The sequence below is a fragment of the Lytechinus variegatus genome, chromosome 8, assembly GCF_018143015.1.
Source record: "Lytechinus variegatus isolate NC3 chromosome 8, Lvar_3.0, whole genome shotgun sequence".
Taxonomy (NCBI): domain Eukaryota; kingdom Metazoa; phylum Echinodermata; class Echinoidea; order Temnopleuroida; family Toxopneustidae; genus Lytechinus; species Lytechinus variegatus.
The window spans coordinates 28,102,242-28,125,291 of record NC_054747.1 but is presented as its reverse complement, the minus strand read 5'-3'; the positions used below and the strand labels follow the sequence as shown (position 1 = coordinate 28,125,291).

Sequence of the window (23,050 nt, the reverse complement as noted above, 5' to 3'; positions counted from 1 at the left end):
GTGGTGTACCGGTTCTGACTCTCGCCTTGCTATCAGAGGTTCGAATCCCACCATGTCCTAGCGTCGTTTGGCAAGGCGTCAATCCACAATTTGCCACTTTCCAAACAGGTGTTACAATGGTACACAGTAGGATGCGAAAGCTTATGTAGTATGCCTAGCAATCGAGTCTTGGAACTCTTGTTGGAATGCTCCCCAGGGAGTGGAGAAATGCATACATTGTATGGGGGCATCCAGGATCCGACGAATGCAGGGGTTAATGATATATCTGTAAAGCGCTTAGAACAGTTTCAAAATGTGAACATACTGTGAAAAACGAGTGTGGTATCATCTTTCCCGTGTGGTTATTAGGTGGTACAATAGCCTTTGAAACTGAATGAATCCTATTTTAATTTTTTTTTTATTCCAAATCAAACACTTTTACAACATCTGTACATGCGTACCTTTATCTAATGTTTTTAACTGAGAACCCTTTTAATTTCTCAGTAGCGTTCTAATATGTTCTTAGAAGAGCTAGAACACAACCGATTACCCTTGCAACGTGTCAAACATATAAACTATTTGAGCACCCCCCCCCCCAAAAATAATTTCTCATTCAAATACACGTCATTGTTCAGAAAAAAGTTTGGAAGTTTTGAATAAATTGAATGAACTATTTCTTTCTATAGAAGTAAGTTATATGAAATTGAATTAATACTTACTTTTTATAGAAGTAAGTTTGTTGGCCGCAGCCATCACCGGCGGGATTCGCCTCGCATCTCTCTCCATCCTCCTCGCTGTAGATGCTATAGTTAAAGGTCATCGCAGAAGAGAAAGAAATGATGACAGCGATGACGACGATGAAGAAAGTCGATGTCCCTTTCACCATGTCACTTACAGAGATGACCAGCTGGCCCAGGTACTCGTTGGCAATCAGATATGACATCATTCTCGAGAATGTGAGCACGGTGACGACACTGAAGATAGCATTGCCGATCAGGGATGGGTCGTTCCATTCCCTGGACAAGAAAGAGGATTCGCAGTGTGGAAGTTCAGTGGGCTGCGCTTCCGATAAGTTCACTTCTGGAGCCATCGGCAAGGCAGTCGATGTCGTGCAGCCGCAACCGAGATCGTCAATGATGTCGCGGATGATGGTGTCAACTACTTCCTGTGATTGGTCACTGAGGACGATCGACATGTCTTGGAGTTTGAGTCTGGTTATGTCTTTGACTTTTACAGTGAAGTCATCAATGACTTGAATAGCTGCCGGTTCTATGGTTGGTGTGTCGTTGACAGATTGGCGAAGAGATCGTACATATGGATTAGCTCTGCATGTCCCCTGTACATCGATGATAAGGAGATGAAAGGCGTAGCGAATAAATAATGATTAAAAAAATCGATTAAAGATTAACACCAATTACATGTTTTCCCTTCGGGATTTCTTATTTATGTACCCTAATTGCAAAATTCATCTATCCACACAAAATATTAAATTGAATCTTTCTCATCTTTCCTTGAAATGCTCTAAAATAATATCTCACTGATTCTTCCCAAGATTTTAAACTAATACAACCGAACACCTTAACGTAGTAACATAAAGGCTTTGTAATACCACACATGTGTACCAGTGATCCCGTTGAAATGTAACCATTTTGCCATTGGATGGTGATCTTCAGCGTCATTCATTAACACATTATTTATCAAGAATTAGACCGAGTGGGTTGAGACCAAGTAAATATTAAACGCACAATATTTATTGTATAGTATACATAATTTTTATAATAATAATGTTTATAAGTGAAATTGACAGAATACTTCATGAGGTGAAAGATGACATCGTTCACCGAATGAAGTGTTCTGTCCATTGCACGAATGGTTTATATGATACTTAAAACTAGATTATTTATCAATTTTGATGCAAAATATGATCATGCACGCAAACTCGGTCTGTTGATTATGGCGTATGTCGTGTACATTGCGCGCGTGCAATGGATAAAATCGTATGGTTTCAAGATTGCAAGATAAATGGATCCTAAATTGCACGGTCGAAGACGTCATTGTAAAATGGTCCGAATGATCGATATCAAACAACCAATCAAATACCAAGGATTTATCTAGGTGTCGTATAGTAGGTACTTTTGTACAGGTATCGTCCGGCTGTGAAAACTTACCATTTCCTGATAAATACTAACGAATGTCAGTACGAAGTAGGCGAAGAGCAGGACTGAAATCAACGTGTCTCTGAGATGTGTGAAGGATGACGTAATCTTCTTGATCCCCCATAGATATGCCAAATGAACCTCCTTCCAGGCTATCCCTAAAAAATCGTAATCAATAAAGATAGGTAGTTGTGCATTTTTTTTAATCCAAATACAGATTATAGTCAGGCAGCATATACCATCTACTTCTTCAAATTGGCTAAGTCTGATTTTTTCACTTTATGTGATTGGTGACATCACATGGAACAACCTCCACATTGGTGACAAATTTCTAATGGGCATCCTGACCATCAGACCATGTCAGGGGTCAAAATGGGGTCAATAGGGGTCAATTTTTGAAATTGCCCCTATTGTGTCGAGTTAAACATCAAATTGCTTGTCTTGTTATACTGAACAAGAAATTGTACACAATTATATACCTGTGACCTCTCGTAAGAAGTGATGACCGGAAATGTCAAAAGATCAACAAATTTTCGTTAAATGACAAATTAGACTGAAGAAAGCTATTTTTTATTTTTTGTATTTTTTATTTTTTTTTTATTTTTTATGTATTTACTTTTTTAATTTGGATTTTGATGAGTTCATCTTCAGAAGTCCTTATTTAGAATATATAAGGCAAGGTCAGGGAAAGGTCAAACTCAACAAACTTTCATTGGTAGCCAAAATACACTAAAAACAAAATCTTAGAATTTGGTTCTTTATTTTGAAAAAGGCTCTATCAAAGAAGACACTATTCATTAGATAAAAAGGGTCTAATGTGCTCACTTAGGAATAAAATAGATAAGCAGAGATAGACGTCGAATACATTTAGTGTGGTATCCTAGTATTGCAGGAATGCCTTGAAATATGCTTGAAACGACTTGGCAAACCCTAATGCCCTAGAAATATTATCAGCTTCATGATGTTTTAAGTGCAACCAGCTTTTTCCGAGTTTCTTAATTTAGGAATTCAATTTGAAATCAATTCATTTTCAAATTACTCGTCTTTGATATGTAAAGAAGCATTTCATCCATTTTTTTACAGAAATATTTTAATCAACAGAAATTATTGTAATGTATTGGGGTATATATGTAATACTATGTTAATACAACGAGTGAGTGACTTTTCGGGACCATCTTCATTCTATGTTTGGTGTTATAATCATGTAAACATTGACCTAACACCAACACCAAAAGGTCGACACTGAACTTGAAATCACCCAATGATCTGATCAGGAATACAGGAACGGTGAAATAATTCTGTAATTCATGTTGGAATGACCTTCAAGAAAATAAGAGGATGTGTAGGTGTATGTTTATGAGAGACAGTGAGGATATGCGCGAGGGTGTCGGTGTGTGTATGTGTGTGCGGATGTGTGAGTGTGCGTGCGAGGCGTATGATGATGATGTGTGTTATGGGTGTGTGTTGATGTGTATGAGGTACAAGGAGGGGTGTGTGTATGAGAGATGTGGATTATTGGCGAGTGTGGAAAAATGTGTGTGAGTTTCTTAGAGTGGATGCGTGCATGGGGGTGTGGGCTAAGGGATGTGAGGTCTATACAGTGCGTATCAAAAAAAAGTTTACACTTTGAAAAAGCCCTGGGAATTTAAAAATATACAACATGTGGGTAATTTTTGCACATATAATCTTGGGTTTTGGTCTCATCTATCCAATGAAAGTAAAAGTTTTGTCAGAATGTTACTCTTTAGTGAGCATTGTCCATTTTTGTAAAGCTCGCAGAAATCTGTTTGCGCAGAAATGCTCGTTTTCATGCTGTGTCAAGGGGAAAAGGTGAAATCAAACTTACCCTACGAAAGATTTATCATACATTTCCCTTGCACTTTTAGTCAATTGAAATAAAACTGATACATTCCAGCATTTTGTAACAATTTTGCCACCCATAGTGAAATTTCAACTCTTATTAAGCAACCTTTACCCTATTTGTGCCAGCTGGATTTGAGGACATAACTGACTCTGAAGAAAAGTTTATATCAGACATCTCCAGCATTTTTTCACTTAGTTTTTATCATTGAAAGTGGGTTTACATTTCATTTTTCATTTAATACTTGTTTCTCCAAACTTTTCTCAAGTTTAGCAATGATAAACATAATGAAAATCAAGCTTAAGCCATTCCATGTAAATCACACCTCAGTGTAAAGCAAATATCGTCACGATAGGCTCGGTGTGTGGGGGAGTGGGGTGGGGTGAAATGCACTCTTCGAAGTGTTTTGGGCAAGGAAACAAGTCTAACAAGGTAGAAGATATCTTCAAATTAATTTTACTAGCTAAATTCCATGTGTTCTTCATGATTACGGTCTACTTTTATTCGCATAACTATTTCAATGTTCTGCGCAAATCATTTTTCACTAAATTTTCAAAATTAAGTGGTGCTCACTCAAGCGGAAATATTTTTCGACAGTAATATCGTTATTTGCTTTAATGGACCTGTACCAATGTTAAAATGTGGCAAAATCTTCAAAATATTACAAATGCATAATTTTACAGGATTTTTTCAAAGTGTAAACTTTTTTTTGATACGCACTGTAGAGGGGTGTGTTTATGTAAATTGGTGTGGGTTAAGGTGTGTTCGACACATGAATGTGGGTTTGTGTGAGCTAGGTGTGCATTGAGGGAGTGTTTGTGTGTGTGCGTGAGGAACAGACAGGAGTGCGATGGTGTCAATGTTGGTTCAGAGGCTCATGGGGCCAATGTACGAATATGCGTGGGATTCCTTGAAGGGATGAGTGTGTGAGGGTGAGTATAGGTGGGTTTTGGGTGTGTCTATGGGTTCGTATCCTACTCACCAAGCACGAAGAAAAGGAGAAAGATATGAAGAATATACTGGTTCTGGGTCAAGTAAACGTTAATCAGATGAGACGATGTATCTATGTTTATTAGAATGGCGAGTAACGTAAAGTCTGCTCCTGCCTGCATAACAAACTTCACGTAGCTAGAAACAAGTGGGGAAAAATAAGAGATTCGCTGATTACATCTTTGACTTTTAAAAAATGAACTAACTGAAAAATGATTTAAGTTTTCCAGTTTCAATGTTATAATGATTATAATTATTATTACTATTATCATCATCAACATAATTATTATTATTATGATTTTAATAATTGTTGTCATCATCATCATTATTATTATCATCATTATTGATATTATTATTGATATTATTATCATCAATATCGTTATTATTCTTATTGTAGCATCATTCACATTTCACATTGTATGGATGTATAAATGGTAAAAAAAACCTACATTTTTTTCTAAATCTGTAAAATGTAAACAATATCCCAGATAAAAAGGATAGCAGGGAGGAAAAAAAATAAAAAAAGAATACCAGAAAGGGGGATACTTCTGCTATCTTGTCACTCCCTCTAAAATAATGAAAGATAAATAAAAAAATAACAAAGTTAATAAGGTTCCTCAAAAGCATGCTAGACCGAACAGATAAAAAAACTCTTACGGAGTTCTGACGAGCTTGCGAATCCTTTTGGAGACAGAAAGCTTGTAGAGTATGGATACGAATGGGAACGCCAAGACAAGACCGACGAAAGCCAGCAGGTTGAAGATGGCTGGCTTGTCGCGGAGGTGGGCCAAATGGCGGTAGAACTGCGCCGATACCGCTTGCTGGCAGTTGGGATGGGCAACAAACTGTGACGAAATATATAAAGTAACGTCATAATCCATATAATCTATCAAGGGAGCGTTTGAGAAGACTTGTAGGATGTTGAATCCGCCAAGTCCCATTTTATCCGACAATTACAAACAGTAATAGTGCGTCTCAGCCGATTAAAACCAAGCAAAGTTGTCAGATCTAACAGCCTGTCGGACAAGAATATTGATGAAACGCTCACCGGGGACCCGTAACACAAAGCTTAGCAATGATCGTATAACATTTTTCTACGTTTGATTCCATTGACTACAAAAATGTTAAAAAATATAATTCGACACTATATGCCCAGACACCTCCATACTGTGAGGGTCCATAATGCGTTTACAATGTCCTGGAATACCAGATCTATTCAGTTTGTAAAAGTCGAAAATTTGAAATTTTTACAAGTTGTAAATAAAATCTGAAACGCAAGTTATCTGCATATGAGTTGTAAATTAATTCCAAGGATGCATAAATATGCATATTTATATTTTTGATGAAACAACTATGCATATATTTATTTTTTTAGACTTGGTCCATGTAAATGTATTAATTTTCAGTAGTCTTGTGAGCAATTTAAGTGTAGTGAAAAAAAATGTAAATATGTATATAGAGATCAATATTAGATAGCCAAGAACAGATAGCCAAGCACGATTGGTCCATAGCGCGTCACGTGATATGATCGAAGTCAGTGACCAGCTGGTCCACCTTCGATGAATATATTGACCAGCCGGTCCATTAATATTTTTTTCTACGTGTATGGCACCCTCTTGTGGATTAGATGCTATACCAATTACATAGAAATAACATACGTGGACTAAAGTGGCGATCGTTTGCAATCGATCAACACTCGATGTTAACTGGAATCAATTAAATGTCGAACTGGACAGCGCAATTTAAGTGAGTCCGACGATGACGTAGGAGCCTATTGCGAGTTAGGTTTAAAGTTACATGTGTAGATCTTGCGTTAGGCCTTCTTCAGTTACTAAAATGAAATAACCGTTAACAATTTTTGGATAAGTATTGGTGAGTGGAGCCGACGTAGTTTAGCAGATACAGACTGAACTGAAGCTTTGATTAGTTTTAACTTTTTGGATTTGGTCTAACGTCAAAGATTTGTGTGTTGATGTCTGATGAGCAATAAGGAGTATGATAAGCTTTTTTACGATATAATTGGGTAAGTAGAATTCGATTTAGGCCAAGCCCTAAGTTTTATAGGTCTGACTTTTTAACGTGTTAGATATAGATCTAGGCCTAGGCTAGAGTCTAAAAGTTAGAGAAAACCGTTAAATATTTCTAACGACAGCGTAACTTAGTGCTAACAAAACATAAGATTTGGCTTTGGACCTGGTTTGACAAAAGTAAGATCAGGACCACCACCATTTACAGCAGCAACCTGGTCTGACATAGCTAGATCTAACGTTAGATCTAGTCATGTTTTATGACATTTCCAAGTTAGATCAGAATCTGTACCTGACCATGCGCATGGCTCAATATCGATCTGCCTTGGGTTATACTGGACCGGACTTAGATCTAGGTCTTAGGTTTAAGCAAACTTGATTTTGATTAGAAAAGGGTCATTCACTGCACCTAACGTTAGACCAACGTTCCTTAGATCTATACCAGTTCCATCAGTCACTGCAAATATCATAAACAAGTCTTCATCGACTGCATGCATCGTAGACCTAATTTGAGATCTATCTTCATCATTCAAAGCTATCTAATATTGAATGATGGGGTGTGGGAAAATAAATTCTTTGGACCGTCTAAAGGATACATACTTTCTATCGATCATATTTTCCCTGCGCGCTTCGGGAAAAATATAACCCCTCGGGAAAATATCAATCCGGCGCGCCTGATTTATATTTTCCCGAGGGGCTATTCTTTGGACCGCTGCGGTGGTCCAAACAATTTATGTAATACACACCCATGACTCAATATCTGTATATTGGTATCCGTGTTGACTGATAATTATTCTCTTACATATATGGTATTTTTTGTTCTATTTTTTGTTATGTTGTTTTATGTTCTAACTTCAAAATCTAAATTCACAAATTTGAATCAAATCGTCAAAGTTGTTTATGAAAAGAACATAAATCCCAGGGATACCTATAATATTTCTTCTAAGAGTTTTGGACATTTTTATTGTTTCTTAGGCCTACTCTATTATATCCTGTTTATTACTTGCTTATTGTTATTATTATTATTAGTAGTAGTAGTAGTAGTTGTTGTTGTTGTACTAGTAGTAGTAGTAATAGTAATAGTCGTAGTATTAAGAGTAGTAATATTAGTAGTAGTAGTAGTAGTAGAAGTAGTAGTTAGTAATAGTTGTTGTAGTAGTAGTAGTAGTAGTAGTAGTAGTAGTAGTAGTAGTAGTAGTAGTAGTAGTAGTAGTATTTGTTATACTTTCTTGTTATGACAGGGCCACATGTTAGACCACCAAGTTGGTGATATGTGCCACCCCGTATAAATATCAGAAATAAATATGAATGTGAATACACGTCGTGTTTTGCCCGATGGACACACCGGTATTACTTCGATGTGTACTACCGGTCAGCATGGTCAGGGGGGGGGGGGTCATCAAATTTGTTGAGTGTCTAATATGAATTAAAACAAAAATCTCTACAGTGGAGCGACTTTCCTGGGCCCTCAGTATTATGATTGCCCATGACTAACCAGTCTTCCACCCCGTAGACCAATAGATAAACAATTATCAATTAGGCCTATCATATCCCATGTATTCTAAACTGTGCCTCAGTTTGTACAATGTGATCTTTTTTTTGTTTTACTTTAATAATGAAATTCTTTAAAAAGAGGTGATCAATCTATTTGCTAACTTTACATTATCAGAATTTAAAACAAAATGTAACTCATTGTCTGCTCTGTACCAGTCATCGAACTCTAACTCTAGACAGCTTACCTTCCTCTGTTCATACTGGATAGCCTGTGTAACTTTCGGGAGTGTACCAATATGGCGTTGATTGACGGCGCCCCCATTCGATGTACTAGACTTAGTCGTCTCTTGGAATGTAAGCACTGTTGTGATCTGTGTAAACCAACATGTCATATAAATCTCTCTAGTTGAATGTGTGTGTGTATTGGATTCAGGGGGGGGGGGGGGGTATTGGTTCTACAATTATGAAATTCATTGATTATCCAAATTTATTTAAAATCAACAAATATGCAAACTCTCATCTTTCCTCCTATAACAGTAGGCCCTATATTGTTGCTGCTTTTATTATATTTGATTTAAACCTGGAAAGGACTGTTTCAGAAAACTACTCAACATAGCTTTTTTTTTAACCCCCAACCCCCCCCCCCCCCTATTCACCAAAACGTGTTTTATGATTTGACTCCCCCTATTTGTCCTTTCTCCACCCACTCTTTCGAGAAAAGGCCCCCGACTAGTTGTCTCGAAAGGGTGCCGCTACACAACTCCACCCAGCTCTGTGAACTCAAACTGTCGTTAAAAGCTCTGTCTTCCAATCGTACCAGCTAATTTTGCATGTTTCTCCCTCCCATGAAAAGGAATGCTAGTCACGACCCTATTTTTCTTTCGTTTAAACTTTTACCATAGTTCACAAAAGATCGTTGATTGGTTTCGAAATTATTTAGAATTCAACAACTATTAAATCCCCCATGTTGGCATTCATTATCTTTCAATAAATGATTTGTTGCTGGCCTTTTAAAGCACTTAATAATTAATTACCCCCATAATATCAAAATTGATGTCAAATATTCGAGCGGACTCGAAACTGGAGGAAAACAAAAATGGAGGTCGGTTACGTAACACTCTTCTGCCTATAATGGTCCAAGGATGATATCATGTCCTTTGGGAAATTCAAGATGACAGATGATGAAATAGGAGGTATTACTTTTCAATTAAGTGGGCAATTATCGTATAACTATGTGCATGCACATCGCGTGTGCTAGTATATCTAAATATTATATATATATCATCTATTTAAACATACTGGTATTACTTCGTTTCTAATTTCATCGATTTTTTTTCCACATTTAATTTCTTAGGAGGTGGCCAATGGATAAAAAAATAAGCTTAAAACTATGATGGCCAGTCATAACGTCATTGTTTACGAGTCGTCTATGCGATTACTTTGCTACCTTGCTTCATTTGATTATAAAGAGGCAACTGAAAATGTTGAATACAATTAATTTAAAAATTACCTCTTCAGTATCTCTGGCATATGAAACGAGTTCGGCAGCCAACTTCTCCATTCTGTCGGCAAGTTCTAGATATCGAACTTTGAATTCCACCTGATGAAAATCAATGTAATATAATCTAAGAATACGTTTAACAAGAATCGTTAGAGTTTAATGATTACATGCAACAAAGTTTCACCCTTTTTTGTCAATATAAACGTCAAAATGTCCAAACATTATCGTTATTCTGATGACAGCATCTTCAGTAGTTTTTTTTTCTCCATCATTATCATCATCATCACCATCATCACCACCACCACCCTCATCAGTTTGTTCTTCCACATCATTCATGTCATCATTCTCATCATCATCATCATCATCATTATCATCGTCATTATCATCATTATCATCATCATCATCATCATCATCATCACCATCATCATCATCACCATCATCACCACCACCCTCATCAGTTTGTTCTTCCACATCATTCATGTCATCATTCTTATCATCATCATCATTATCATCATCATCATCATTATCATCGTCATCATCATCATCATCATCATCATACATTATACGATGTAAACTTCACTCAATTCAGCTTTGGGCTGCCATGTGATTTTCGATAAATACCTTCTCAACTTCAACATGTTCAAAGAGCGACTTAAAGAACGTTATTATTATTATTATTGTTATTATTATTATCATTCTTACGCGCTAAACCATCGTCAATGAACATTTAGGCCGGGCATTTAGGTGTATAATATTTACCACAAGAAATGATCTACATTCGTTCTTTTAGTCGCTTTTCATCTAACGAACAGGTTTATGAAGCACCCACCATAGGATTCAATTCAAATTATCTTACTTGCATTTTCAGATGATAAAAATAACAACAAACATATACATACATAATACATAAAGCAGAATAAAATAAATAATATACAAGTGATCGGTAAATCGGAAAGTTGTAGTTTCAAAACACATTTCGATGATTAAATAATCTAAAATTACAGGTCATAGTTTACACATGAAAATTAAAATAAGGGACTTGTTAAAAAGCAAAGATTGTATTGGGAAGCCCCTCTGGAACTAAATTGTGATTTAAACCATGGCAAATTGAAAGTATGGTAGGGTAAACATGATCAAATGAAACAAGGAGCTAAAGGTTTTTTTTTATAACATATAGGCGATCGCTTACCTCCAGAAGTGCTATTCGTTTCATAGTCCCACAAAGTGTAAACGCTCTGTCGATCGGATCGGTGCTTGCTAGGCATACGTAAGCCTCGCTTGCCAAGCCCCCGTAGACCTCAAGGGTTCCTACGGACCGTTGGAGATCATCAACGGCCATCTCGTTGAAGGCATCATCTTGTAGCTCTGGGATCAAGAGATCCGCTTCCAACAGCATCTACGAAAAGAACGTGTTTATACATGTACATGTAGGCAAATGTGAGTCTTGGTATCAATAACAAATAAAAAAACACAAACAAATCTTGATATAATTTTCATTTTAATTTTCGCTCTTGTCATTTTTACACATTTTTTTTCCAAGCACACAACAGTTAAACACTTCATTCAGTGTTACTTTATCAGTCATTATCCAAATTTATCAATACGACTAACGACACAATGTGCTGCACTCAACTCAGGTGAGGTAAATGGGTACCTGGCAGGAATTTATTCTTTAAAACGCAGCGCGCGTAACAGCTGCACTGCTAAAGCAAGGGTAATTATGCTGCATACTGTAGAGCACTTAGAGAATTCTGACAAAGTAAGTATTAAGCGCTATATAAGCAAGTATAATTATTATTACTTCATTTTATTCATGGCTGTGATCATTACAATAACAATCCAATTCCTTCAGAATCATCTTTTCTAGTATTAGAATCAGCATTACCATAATCATCCATTGAGCATTGCCATCATCATCAACATCGTTGTGGTCATCACTATCGAAATCTTTATCATCCACTTCATCATCCTTTATCATACATGTCGATCATCACCATTACCATCATCCTCATCATCATGGTGATGATGAGGATGATCCCATCATCATCATCATCATCACCACCACCACCATCATTATCATCATCATCATCATCACCACCACCACCATCATCATCATCATCACCACCACCACAATCATCATCATCATCATCATCATCCTGGATTAGGCCTACCTTCACGATGGCGAAGCTATTGAGCTGTGCCGCCCTAATTATTGGTGTCACATCTGGGTGAATATCGTTTGATTCGCATCTGCAATTGATTATTGCCATCCGTCCACTTTCATCCTAGTTTAAAAGGTAAAATAATAATGACAATGGTAATATTCTTTTTTTCATAATCGCGCTTTATATGTCGGGACGATGCCCCTAAGCGCTTTAAAGATGTATTACCACCCCGTCCTTCAGCACGAAACACCCAAATTGTGCTGCACTCAACGCATGTGAGCTGAATGGGTACCCGGCCAATAGGAAGAAATTTCTCGAATGATCGAGCACCCGATTAAGGTAGCTGCGCTAAAGCATAGGTAATGATAGCAATATCATGTTAAGCAGGGCCCGCTGGTAGTCAGTTTTTTTTAACTGAAGCGGCTACCCTGGTTTAAATATGATGTTATTTCTACTATTAATATTGTCATTAATATTATTATTAGTAGTACATGTAGTAGTAGTAGTAGAAGTAGTAGTAGTATTAGTATTAGTAGTAGTAGTATAGTAGTAGAAGCAGTATTAGTAGAAGTAGTAGTAGTATAGTACTAGAAGTAGTGATAGAGGAAGCCCGGGGGGCACTTACATTGACTAGTGGATACCATGCGCGACCAAAAAACACGTAAAAAGGATGTCTTTTTTTAAGATAGAGCACGTTACGTACGTAACGTGATAAGGGTGTCAAAAACACAAAAATAATGAAAAAAGGGTATCTATTCCGTAAGAAAAGCTACGTGTTTAGGGTCATGTTTGCAGGGATGATAAAACAAAATCAAAACTTTTTATAAAGGATTCCCTTCCCCCCAACACTACGTGTTTAGAGTCCGATTTGCACGGCGTGTGGAAGGTAGGGCCGTACTAAACCAAATGATGTGTGAAAGTAGAACAGACGACCGACGGACCCATGACATATCGCTGTACTTGTTTAGGGGTTCATTTCAGGAAATACTAGTCAAAAGTATTGTTTTGTTTCCAATACTCGTTAAGGGTAGGGTTTCACACGCCAACACTTGTTAAGGGATGCATTTTCAGAATATGGAAAATACGTGTTTAGGGTGCTTTTCGAGACCCCATGGTCGCGCATGGTATCCACTCGTCAGGGAGAGGAAGAGGAGGGGGTGGGCCGGGTAAGAGAAAAGAGGATGAAAGAAAGGGAGTCTGGTAATGGAAAGGGGAAGGAGGCAGAGAAAAATGTGAAAAGCTTACCTTTTCATCAGCGAATTGTAGTAGGACTCGCACGGCCTCGTGGAAGTCGGCATCGACCGCTCTCAACATGGCGTCACCAATATGTACGTTCGCCTCCAAGAGAGGATACATCACAGCTTCAAAGAAGATACAAAACAAAAATAACCAATTAATATCGATGGTACAAAGCTTGCAGCGGCAGATTAATTAATAAATATCACTTTTTAATCTAAAGTCCCCCCAAATAATCCCGACCCATTACATTTCGTGCGTTCTACGCGATTGGCGTCAAGAGCGTTACTCCGGTAAAGAAATCCCTAAAATGATCTAAAGTTCTTTGAGCACCTTTATATAATTCTCTTCATGAAGATCAGTGGTTGACTTGGCGTATCGGGGAGCGCCACTTTCAAGGGTATTAAGAGGTTGAAATATAAACGGGAATAAAGAAGAAACTAGAAAACCTGTAATATCCAATTTTAGGAACAACCAAAGAAACCTAAGGCCCTAACCATGTCAAAAGTTAAAAGGGATCTACATTTCAAGCATGTTAAGGATTGCCCTGGGTCTATAGATGTTGGATGAGTCGCAATTTGGAATAAGAGCCTGCCCTTATACCGATTTTTCTACATACGAAACTACGTGTGTGGACGCAAATATCAGAGGAAAAAAAAGTATTCAATTCAGTTCAATTCAAATAAAACATTTATTTTCTTCCATTTCAGTACATTTTTCATAACATAAATTCATAAAATATATATATATAAATATGTACATATTAGGACAAAAATACAATACAATACACAACACAAAGACAAAAAGGCAGAGGTATATTCACCTAAATAGCCTTCCGATACTGCAAGATTCAAAGCACTCGTTCCACTTTCATTCTTAGCGTTGATGTCGACACCGTTCTCAGGGCGGCCATCGATAAGGAGGGTGATGGCCGCGACGTCGCCTTTCGATGCAGCCAAGAAGAACTGTTCCTGCGGGGTTAGGTCTATTTCTGTATCATCCTCCCCCATTTTGCTTGGATCGTTGCGCGGCTAGTCCAGGACTAGCCTTTTACGAGTGATGTCTTGTCTGGTACAGATCTAGAGCTGTTTGGAGGAATCACCAAATTGGAAGATGTATGACTCGAGAACCTAATTCTAATTATGTTTCACTCCCGGTTGCTTTATGTGTGGATTTTTTTTTTCATCATTTGCAAGTTTTTGTCTCTCATTATTTAATAACTGTTGATTTATAAATCTAATAAATTCCATTTCATAACTGCTGATGTTGATTACTTTGTTCAATGCATATTGAAAGTTATTAATTACCAGAAACAATTTTTCAATCCAATTCAATTCGAACAATATTTTATAAGAAGTGCTGTTCATTCGACAGCTTTGTAAAAAACATGGCTATCAAAAGTTGATAAGCTATTTTCATTTATCTATTTATTTATCGTTTCTTTCTTCTTCTTTTTTTTTTTTGGGGGGGGGCTAGAGCCCTAGCCCCCATCTGTACGCCACTGCACTCCAATTGCGTATAAATATTTTGATGAAGATCACTGGAATGAACGATGACTTTTATGATGTACATGTAGGCCTACATGCATACCGTCCCACATACTTATAGGCTAATTATCGCATGCTCCCTTCTATACATTCTGTAGAACTGAATTTCTATTATGAAATCGGATCTAAATGGGTTCGTCAAGGCTAATCAGTATAACATGGGCAAATAAAGAGCATAATATAGTTTTAAATATAATGTATGGAGTAGAACTATCTGCGAAACAAACTCATTCCCATCGCCTAGTTCATTAACATGATTACAGTGCATTTTGCGATGAAATTTAACTGAAGGACATCCGTAAATAAGCAAGTTCATTCGAAACACTTATAAATTCTGCAATTCAAACACGCACTATACAAACCGCAAAATGTCAAGAGCCGTGGCAATTGTAGTTTCAACTACTAGTATAATGATAACAATGCGACTGTTTAAAGTCAACTATACGGTACCAACAAATAGACAAATAATTTGTCACTGTACGTTTTCTGGAATAGATTAATGTAATAATAAATTATTATATTAATTTCTTGCAAGTTTCAGAGGTTTACGACTGCCAATGTAATAGTCTTTTTTTTCGAAATAGCTTGCATCAAAGTAATTCATGTTTCATATTCCAGGAGAAATAAAGCTTTGCTTGATTATATTCATGTTTTGTTCTTTATTTCTTAGTAGAGACACTCTATTTATATCTATTTCTTATTGATAACTAACAGTACTAATGTACTTCATTCTCCGAAACCCACACCCTACACATACACACACATCCTTTGAGTACCTAGCAAAAATCAACTCACACACCAAAATACACGCCCAATTAATATCATACTCCTAAACCCACACCCGCACCATCACACACAACTTCCCCATTAACCTAGGCCCTACGTGATGTAGAACCGATCTCGGTGCCCCGCCATGCCGACTCCTCTAGATTTGAAACCCTCTTCTTACATGTCTTATCTTCATATTTGCATGATAATTGCTACACGCTCAGCCCTGATCTTAGAATTATGGAAAATGATAGCTGCATGTCGTTGAAGCTGTCATATTCTGATTACTTCCCGACGGCTATTTAATACCCGGATGCGCTAGTAAGCAATCTCCTCTTTCAAGGAAAAGGTGTCATTTTATCAGGTCACCTAGAAATTGGAAATTATTCTAGATTACTTTCTTTACAAGAACACTTTGAGTTGTTCGGTCTATCACCAGTTCGTCTTATTCCAAGGGCGTTTGAACTATATACATACATACACCCATACACACATACATACATACATATATAATGTGATGACAAGTGTACTTCTTCCAAACGCTCTTGAGGTGTGAATATGAAACTTAATGAGATGAGGCCAACTCAAAAGATGACGCAGGACACCATTATTTAGCTTTAGCTTTCTTATGTAATAAGACTTCGTCATTAAGAACGAGATAGGATGCGGTCCTACCTTACTACCACAATACTACTAGTCTGTAATTACAGACGCTTCTGATAAAGTCTTATTATAAAGACGCTAAAAAATGGTGTCATCTTTTGAGTTGTCCTCATATCATATATAAACATATATGTATATATATATATAAATATATATATATATATATGTATATATATATATATATATATATATATATATAAGTTTTATCCAAAGTTGTGTGCGAAGGGAACGTTCACCTTGTCGTGTGAAATGGCGCCAACCCCATGCTGTGATTTGGAGAATTCTAACGCTCCGTATTATTTTGATTAATGAAGCTTTTCTGTTGAATTTGAGACTATTAACCGGGATGACGGATGATTAGAAGTTCCGTTATATTCATATAACAGAATACCAGCATCATTCCATAGGCAGTTTCGGGATATAGCACGAAATAATCCACTTCATTCTCCTCGTTCCGTCTTTGACATGGGCATGGAAATATGTAATAGGTGCAGGTAGTATATACACGTACATGTCTAATGCTGTCCCTTGTTCAACGAACTTAGGGCTAAACACAGTGGCTGATCCGGGAGGGGGCACATCCGGCCCGTGCCCCCCCCCCTTGACAGGCACCATCTTTTTTTTAGTGGAATATGTAACATGCATAGGCAATTGAGGAATTTTTTTTTTTGCTTATCAAATTGTTCCTGGATGGAAAAAACATTAATTTGTTAGTTAAGACTTTTTTTGGCTTGTCAAATCGAATATGGAACAAAAATCATTTGTCCTTTGGCAGTAAAGAGAAAAATGACATTAATTTGGTCGTAATGACTTTTTTAGGGGGAGGGAGTCAACAATCTCCTGTACGAAATCCCCCCCCCCCCCCCCCCCCCCCCAGATGAATCCGGCATCCGGCCTGGTTAAACGCACTGCTTAAGAAGAAATTCATTCTGAGAAAATCGCATAAAATATTTACAGTGTAGTTTTCACATTTTATGCAGTGTCACAAAACACAAATTCAAATCAACATGTTGTCCAGGTAGTGCTGCACTTGCTGACACTAACAAGAAAAATACTGCAAGGGTAGAATAAAACGTGTCTATTTTCCTTGAACATAAAACGTGTTTTGAATTTGAACATTTTACGTTTCTTTGAAATTACCACGCATGAAAAAATATAAAAGTTACAATGTTCAATTCAGAAATAGGGCACATAATCAAAACAAGAATTGATGCGAATAGTAATTGTTTATAATGTAAATTGGAGATATTTTATAAAAAAAAGAAATGAATTTTATTTTTTGGCATATTTTGGAGAGCAAAAAAAAATTCCGGTGATTGGTTTTAAAAAAGTCATGTGAACATTCTGATTTCAGTTCACTATCATATTATATTCATGTCAAATTTTTATTTTTGTATTTGTTTTTTAGCCATTTGATTTATTTCAATTCAGTTATACATAGTATTTGATTTAAGATTCTCACCTTTTCTGATTATATATATATGTGTGTGTGTGTGTATGTGTGTGTGGGTGGGTGCATGTGGGTGTGTATGTGTGTGTGGGTGGATGTGTGTATGCATATAGTTGAGGCCAGAAGCTTACATACACCCAGGAAATTCAAAGACAAGTTGACACTTGCGAAACATCATTTACTGTATTTTATGAAATATTTGTGCTATCATGACGAATTTGACATCAAACAAATGAGTATGTCATGCCCCTTCATCACATTTCTTTGTCATCAGGAGCTGACAAATATCAAGGTGTCATGTTTCCCCCTAAATCGTCATAATATTAGACAAATTAAGAATAAAAACTTGACAGAAACATTTCTGTACTAGTTACTTCTCTACACGAACATTTCAGATTACGCATTTTTGTTCAGTGGTGACATATCATGATATAAAATGTAATATAAATCATAAATTTGACATTTATATATTTCTGTGAAACTATGAAAAAAATTATGATATCGAACAACAGAATACATTTGGCACGAATATTACCTTTTTCTTCAAAGAAAATTCCACCTGAAATATACTTTAATATACATGTATATACTATATATAATTTATAAATATATCTGTGGGTTTATGAATAACTCAAACTGTGTAATAAATAAGATAAAGATAAAAAATACGAAACTTGTAAATCTTGGCTAAGTTTCCTTGTATACCCTATTCTGTTATTGATTTCGCTATATACATGTATATTAAATATTTTCCCTAATACTTTATCGCAGCTTTGCTCATTTTTGCAAGCGACGAGCATGAAAAGAAAGGCAAACATAACCTAATGGTCATACTACATATTTTATGATTTTCACCAACCATGTAATATCCAATTATTGTATCTGGACATATTTTTTTTGTTTCCCTCCCTCGTCATTCGGTTGCATTTTGTATGCCTTTTCGTCAACTATATAAATCTACATCTAATAATCATAATCCTAATTCTGATTGAGCTGGAGACAGGAGCATTCATTCAAGTCAAAATTTCGCTGTTAAATGAGTCGTGAAATTATTTCATATCATAGCTGGGTGATTGGTCATTATATTTCGTTCTGACAACGAGGTACATTCTGTGCTGTGGTAAGGATGGATAGATAATAGATAAATAGAATGATATCCTTCTATTTACCAAGGATAGCAACTTCAGTTATGCATTTGGTCTACTAGTAGGCACTGCAGTGTGATAACCCTTCTCCAATCGTATCGCTGAGCACCTCTTATGAAATCTGAAGATTTCACTTTTATAGGTCTTTGGTATGACTCAAACGAGGATTATAAAATTGTTTATATAAATGATCAGATTGTTTTTCAGTATGTTTTCGAACGAAAACATAAAAAAACATGGCTCTCACTCATATTATAAACGAGGATGAAGACGCATTTGAGCACTTGTATTTTCTTGTTCCCGTTTTTGTCGATTTGTAAAAGGCATTAGACATTATAAACTTTAATTATGATATCATGTTGGCTACATTACAGCACGAAGGTGTTCGAGGAATTGCTCATAGTCGGTATAGTAACTACCTCTCCAATTGATTTCAACGTACTTACGCGATATCTGCCTGTTAGAACCTAAGAAACTAGTTTGTAGAGTTTCACAGGGGTCATTTGAAAGGTCTTTGTCAAGTGGATCAATTTATCAAATGAAATCAGAAATGTACCATCTTCATATTGCTTCAAGACAAAACTGAAGAAAAAATCTTACTACCGGTCTCTAGGTTTCGTGATTTCCTTAGTTTCAGTGTTACATGATCGAAACATCGGTAATCCTTCATGGTTTATTACAAGCTTTCAAGTTTGATAAATTTTGCCTCGTGATGACCATTTAATCAGGTCATTACGTCAGTTTAAACTTTAAAATTTTATCTTACAATGACGCAGTGACGCTAAATAAATGCCCTTTTGTATATAAACTAAAATAAGAAGAAAAATGATAACGCAGCAAAAGAACTAAGTGGAACGGAAACCTGTTGACAATAGCGCAGTCGTATACTTATTTAAAAATATAAACATAATTATAAGAAACAGATAAAAACATTGAAAAATTGTCGCATGATTCAGATTTAGATTTATTTCCAACAGAAATGACATAAATATTGATACAAATCCTTTTTCTTACATGATTGCGTTACTTGAATAGAAGACTTACCAGGATCCAAACCGTGTGTTGTTTTCATATTTGCGATCCACTGCAAAACTTAATGGTAAACTTAGTCCTGACCTAGTCGATTTAACCTGGCCGAATATTACGTAAAATACACATTAGTTGATCGGTTTTGTTTACCAATAATTTCACCTTTATTAAGTGTTGTCAACGCGATCAACCCTAAAAAAATATGGAATATGCAAAAGTGACAGCGACAGAAGTTATTGGTATACGGCGCCTGACCTAGTTAGTTTGACCTAGCCGAATGTTACGCAATTACACATTAATTGATCGGTTTTGTTTACCAATAATTTCACCTTTATTAAGTGTTGTCAACGCAATCAACCCTAAAAAATATGGAATATGCAAAAGTGACAGCGACAGAAGTTATTGGTATACGGAGCCTGACCTAGTTAGTTTGACCTAGCCGAATGTTACGCAATTACACATTAATTGATCGGTTTTGTTTACCAATAATTTTAACCTTTATTAAGTGTTGTCAACGCAATCAACCCTGATAAAATATGGGAGATGCAAAAGTGACAGCGATAGAAGTTAATGGTATACGGAGCCTGACCTAGTTAATTTAACCTGGCCGAATGTTACGTAATTTCACATTAGTTGATCGGTTTTATTTAACAATAATTTCACCTTTATTAAGTGTTGTCCACGCGATCAACCCTAAAAAATATGGAATATGCAGCGACAGAAGTTAATGGTATACGGAGCCTGACCTAGTTAGTTTGACCTAGCCGAATGTTACATAATTGATCGGTTTTGTTTACCATAAAGTGTTGTCAACGCGATCAACCCTAAAAAATATGGGAGATGCAAAAGTGACAGCGACAGAGGGGCATGATTGTTGCAGGGAACGGGACCAATTGGCGGTGGAAGCCAAAAATATTAGGAGGGGACAAGCAAAAAATTAGGGGAACGTAGGGAAATAAATTGACAAGCAAAAAAAAAAAAAAAAAAAAAAAAAGGTCATCAACAACAAATTTAGGGGGGGACCGTCCCCCCTCCTCAAATTTAGGGGGGACACGTCCCCCCCGCTTCCGCCGCCTATGACGGGACCAAATGGGAACCCCCCCCCACCTTCCTGACCCACGAACCATTTACACAAACAAACCTAAAAACATGACTAAAAACCATAAATCATACTAAAATCGTCGTTTAATGTGCGGGACGTGGGTTCGATTCACAGCCATGGCGTTTTTTTTCAGTTAGGAATTTACCCATATTGTGCTGCACTCAAACCAGGTGATGTAAGTTGGTACCGGCAGGAAGTAATTCCCCCCAAAAAGTGTGAGCACCTTAATCGGTGGAAAAGTTTAGCCGGGATAATAAAGGAACGCCGTGAGCGCCTAGCAAGGCGGATATGTTCTCTTTACAAACCCTATATTGTTTTTATCATTATTATTATTTATTAAAAATCATAATTACAAATTCAGGGTTAATATTATTGTAGTCAAATTTGACATCCTTGAACATGACTATACAATCAGATCTCGGACATCAAACCACCTCCCGCAGGGATACGATTTGTCGCCCTTACACTTCAGACTATTTGATTATTAAGACGGTGTACGTTTGATAAGTATGTGTGGTGTTATGGCTTAGTGGTTATGGCTCTCGTCTTTCAATCTGAGGGTTGTGGGTTCGATTCCAAGCGATCTGCTCCAGCAAGAAATTTACCCACATTGTGCGGCACTCAACCCAGGTAAGGTGAATGGGTACCGGGTAGGGAGAAATTCCTCTAATGCCAGAGCGCATGCAGGCAGCAAGGCTATAGCCATGGTAAAGATAATGATATTAGCATTATTATAATACGCAGCTGAGTGTATACATGTAGAAATTGCGCAGTATAAATGTACAATTATTATAAAGTATCTATACTATGGGTTGAAGTAGGAATATAATAATATCGGTTTACCATTATTAAGACATGGATGTCAATACATAGACAAACAGTTTGGCAAGAGAGATTTATCAGTAAGTTTTGTTAGATCATATATCTCAACCATGCCAATTGAAATAACGTAATACCTTTGATCTGTTCGTTTGTGAGACTCTGGGATACAATACCCTGACAACACATATTAAATGACGAGGTTGGAAATATGATCACATACCGTTGTACAAATAATCATGCTTGTATATATCAGAACAACGTTTTTTTTTCGATCAGCAGACTAATATCCATAGTCTAGTAGGTTTCACGGTACACCATGTATCTTTCTTGGGCAAGTGTTGGTCCTGAAAAGGACCACCCAATCTCTAATATCTCTAATATCCACTTTACTTTAAATATAACAGCTACGGCAAAGTGCAAAATTAGAATTCTACCAACTTCACAAGTTTGATAAAAGAAAAACTTACCTTTTGTAGTACATGTATTGAAGAATTGAAAACTTACTGCTCTTTCCCTTGTCTATGACATGGCAACATCCAGCATAAAGCAGTTTTAATTCTCAGAAGGAGAAATTATTGTAAGGATATGGTGTTCAGTTACTCAAATCGTTATGAAGATTGCAACGTTTTACTTGATTTCCCAATAGTACCGGTGCATATCATGGAAAATACCGAATCATTTTTAACAGCGTAATGCGAATCATTGTAGATATGTCTTGGGGTAACTGCGCATGAGCAGTGGGGCGCAGCTTTTCTAGGTTGGCCGAAGGTAATATGTGATTGATGGGGCTGCTATACCAGCATTAATCGAACTTTGGTGTAGCTGTCGATCATAAATATAAGATTTCTTTATATTTGTTTATTGTTGGAACTGAAGATAGTGCAAAAAGGAAACCTGCAGGTAGAATAGGGTGCATGTTGGTTGGCGACTTTTCAGATGGAGTTAGTGGGAAGGGCCGGGGGTCTTCATAACAGCTCATGACTTCCTGAACATCAGCTGGATAGTCAAAATGATGCTGCGATTTGAGGGGCTTAAAATTGAGTATATGAAATGCGAAATTGAGATACATATGGAATATCGTGATTCTTTGCTGCGACATGTGCCCACAATGTGAA

General features: G+C 36.7%; 1 protein-coding gene across 1 annotated transcript in view; it reads right to left on the bottom strand.

Annotated features, from left to right (window-relative positions):
- LOC121420283 (short transient receptor potential channel 5-like) overlaps positions 1–22,644 on the bottom strand; it is a 31,336-nt gene extending 8,692 nt beyond the window's left edge. Inside the window, exons 1-11 of the mRNA XM_041614860.1 lie at positions 22,403–22,644; positions 14,233–14,494; positions 13,419–13,534; positions 12,180–12,293; positions 11,198–11,404; positions 10,018–10,107; positions 8,753–8,878; positions 5,644–5,831; positions 4,979–5,124; positions 2,148–2,293; positions 699–1,315 (exon numbers count right to left, since the gene is read on the bottom strand). Of these exons, the coding sequence (XP_041470794.1) occupies positions 699–1,315; positions 2,148–2,293; positions 4,979–5,124; positions 5,644–5,831; positions 8,753–8,878; positions 10,018–10,107; positions 11,198–11,404; positions 12,180–12,293; positions 13,419–13,534; positions 14,233–14,419 (1,937 nt within the window). The 5' untranslated portion in view covers positions 14,420–14,494; positions 22,403–22,644. The remainder of the gene's footprint in view (positions 1–698; positions 1,316–2,147; positions 2,294–4,978; positions 5,125–5,643; positions 5,832–8,752; positions 8,879–10,017; positions 10,108–11,197; positions 11,405–12,179; positions 12,294–13,418; positions 13,535–14,232; positions 14,495–22,402) is intronic.
- Between the last annotated feature and the right edge of the window lie 406 nt (positions 22,645–23,050).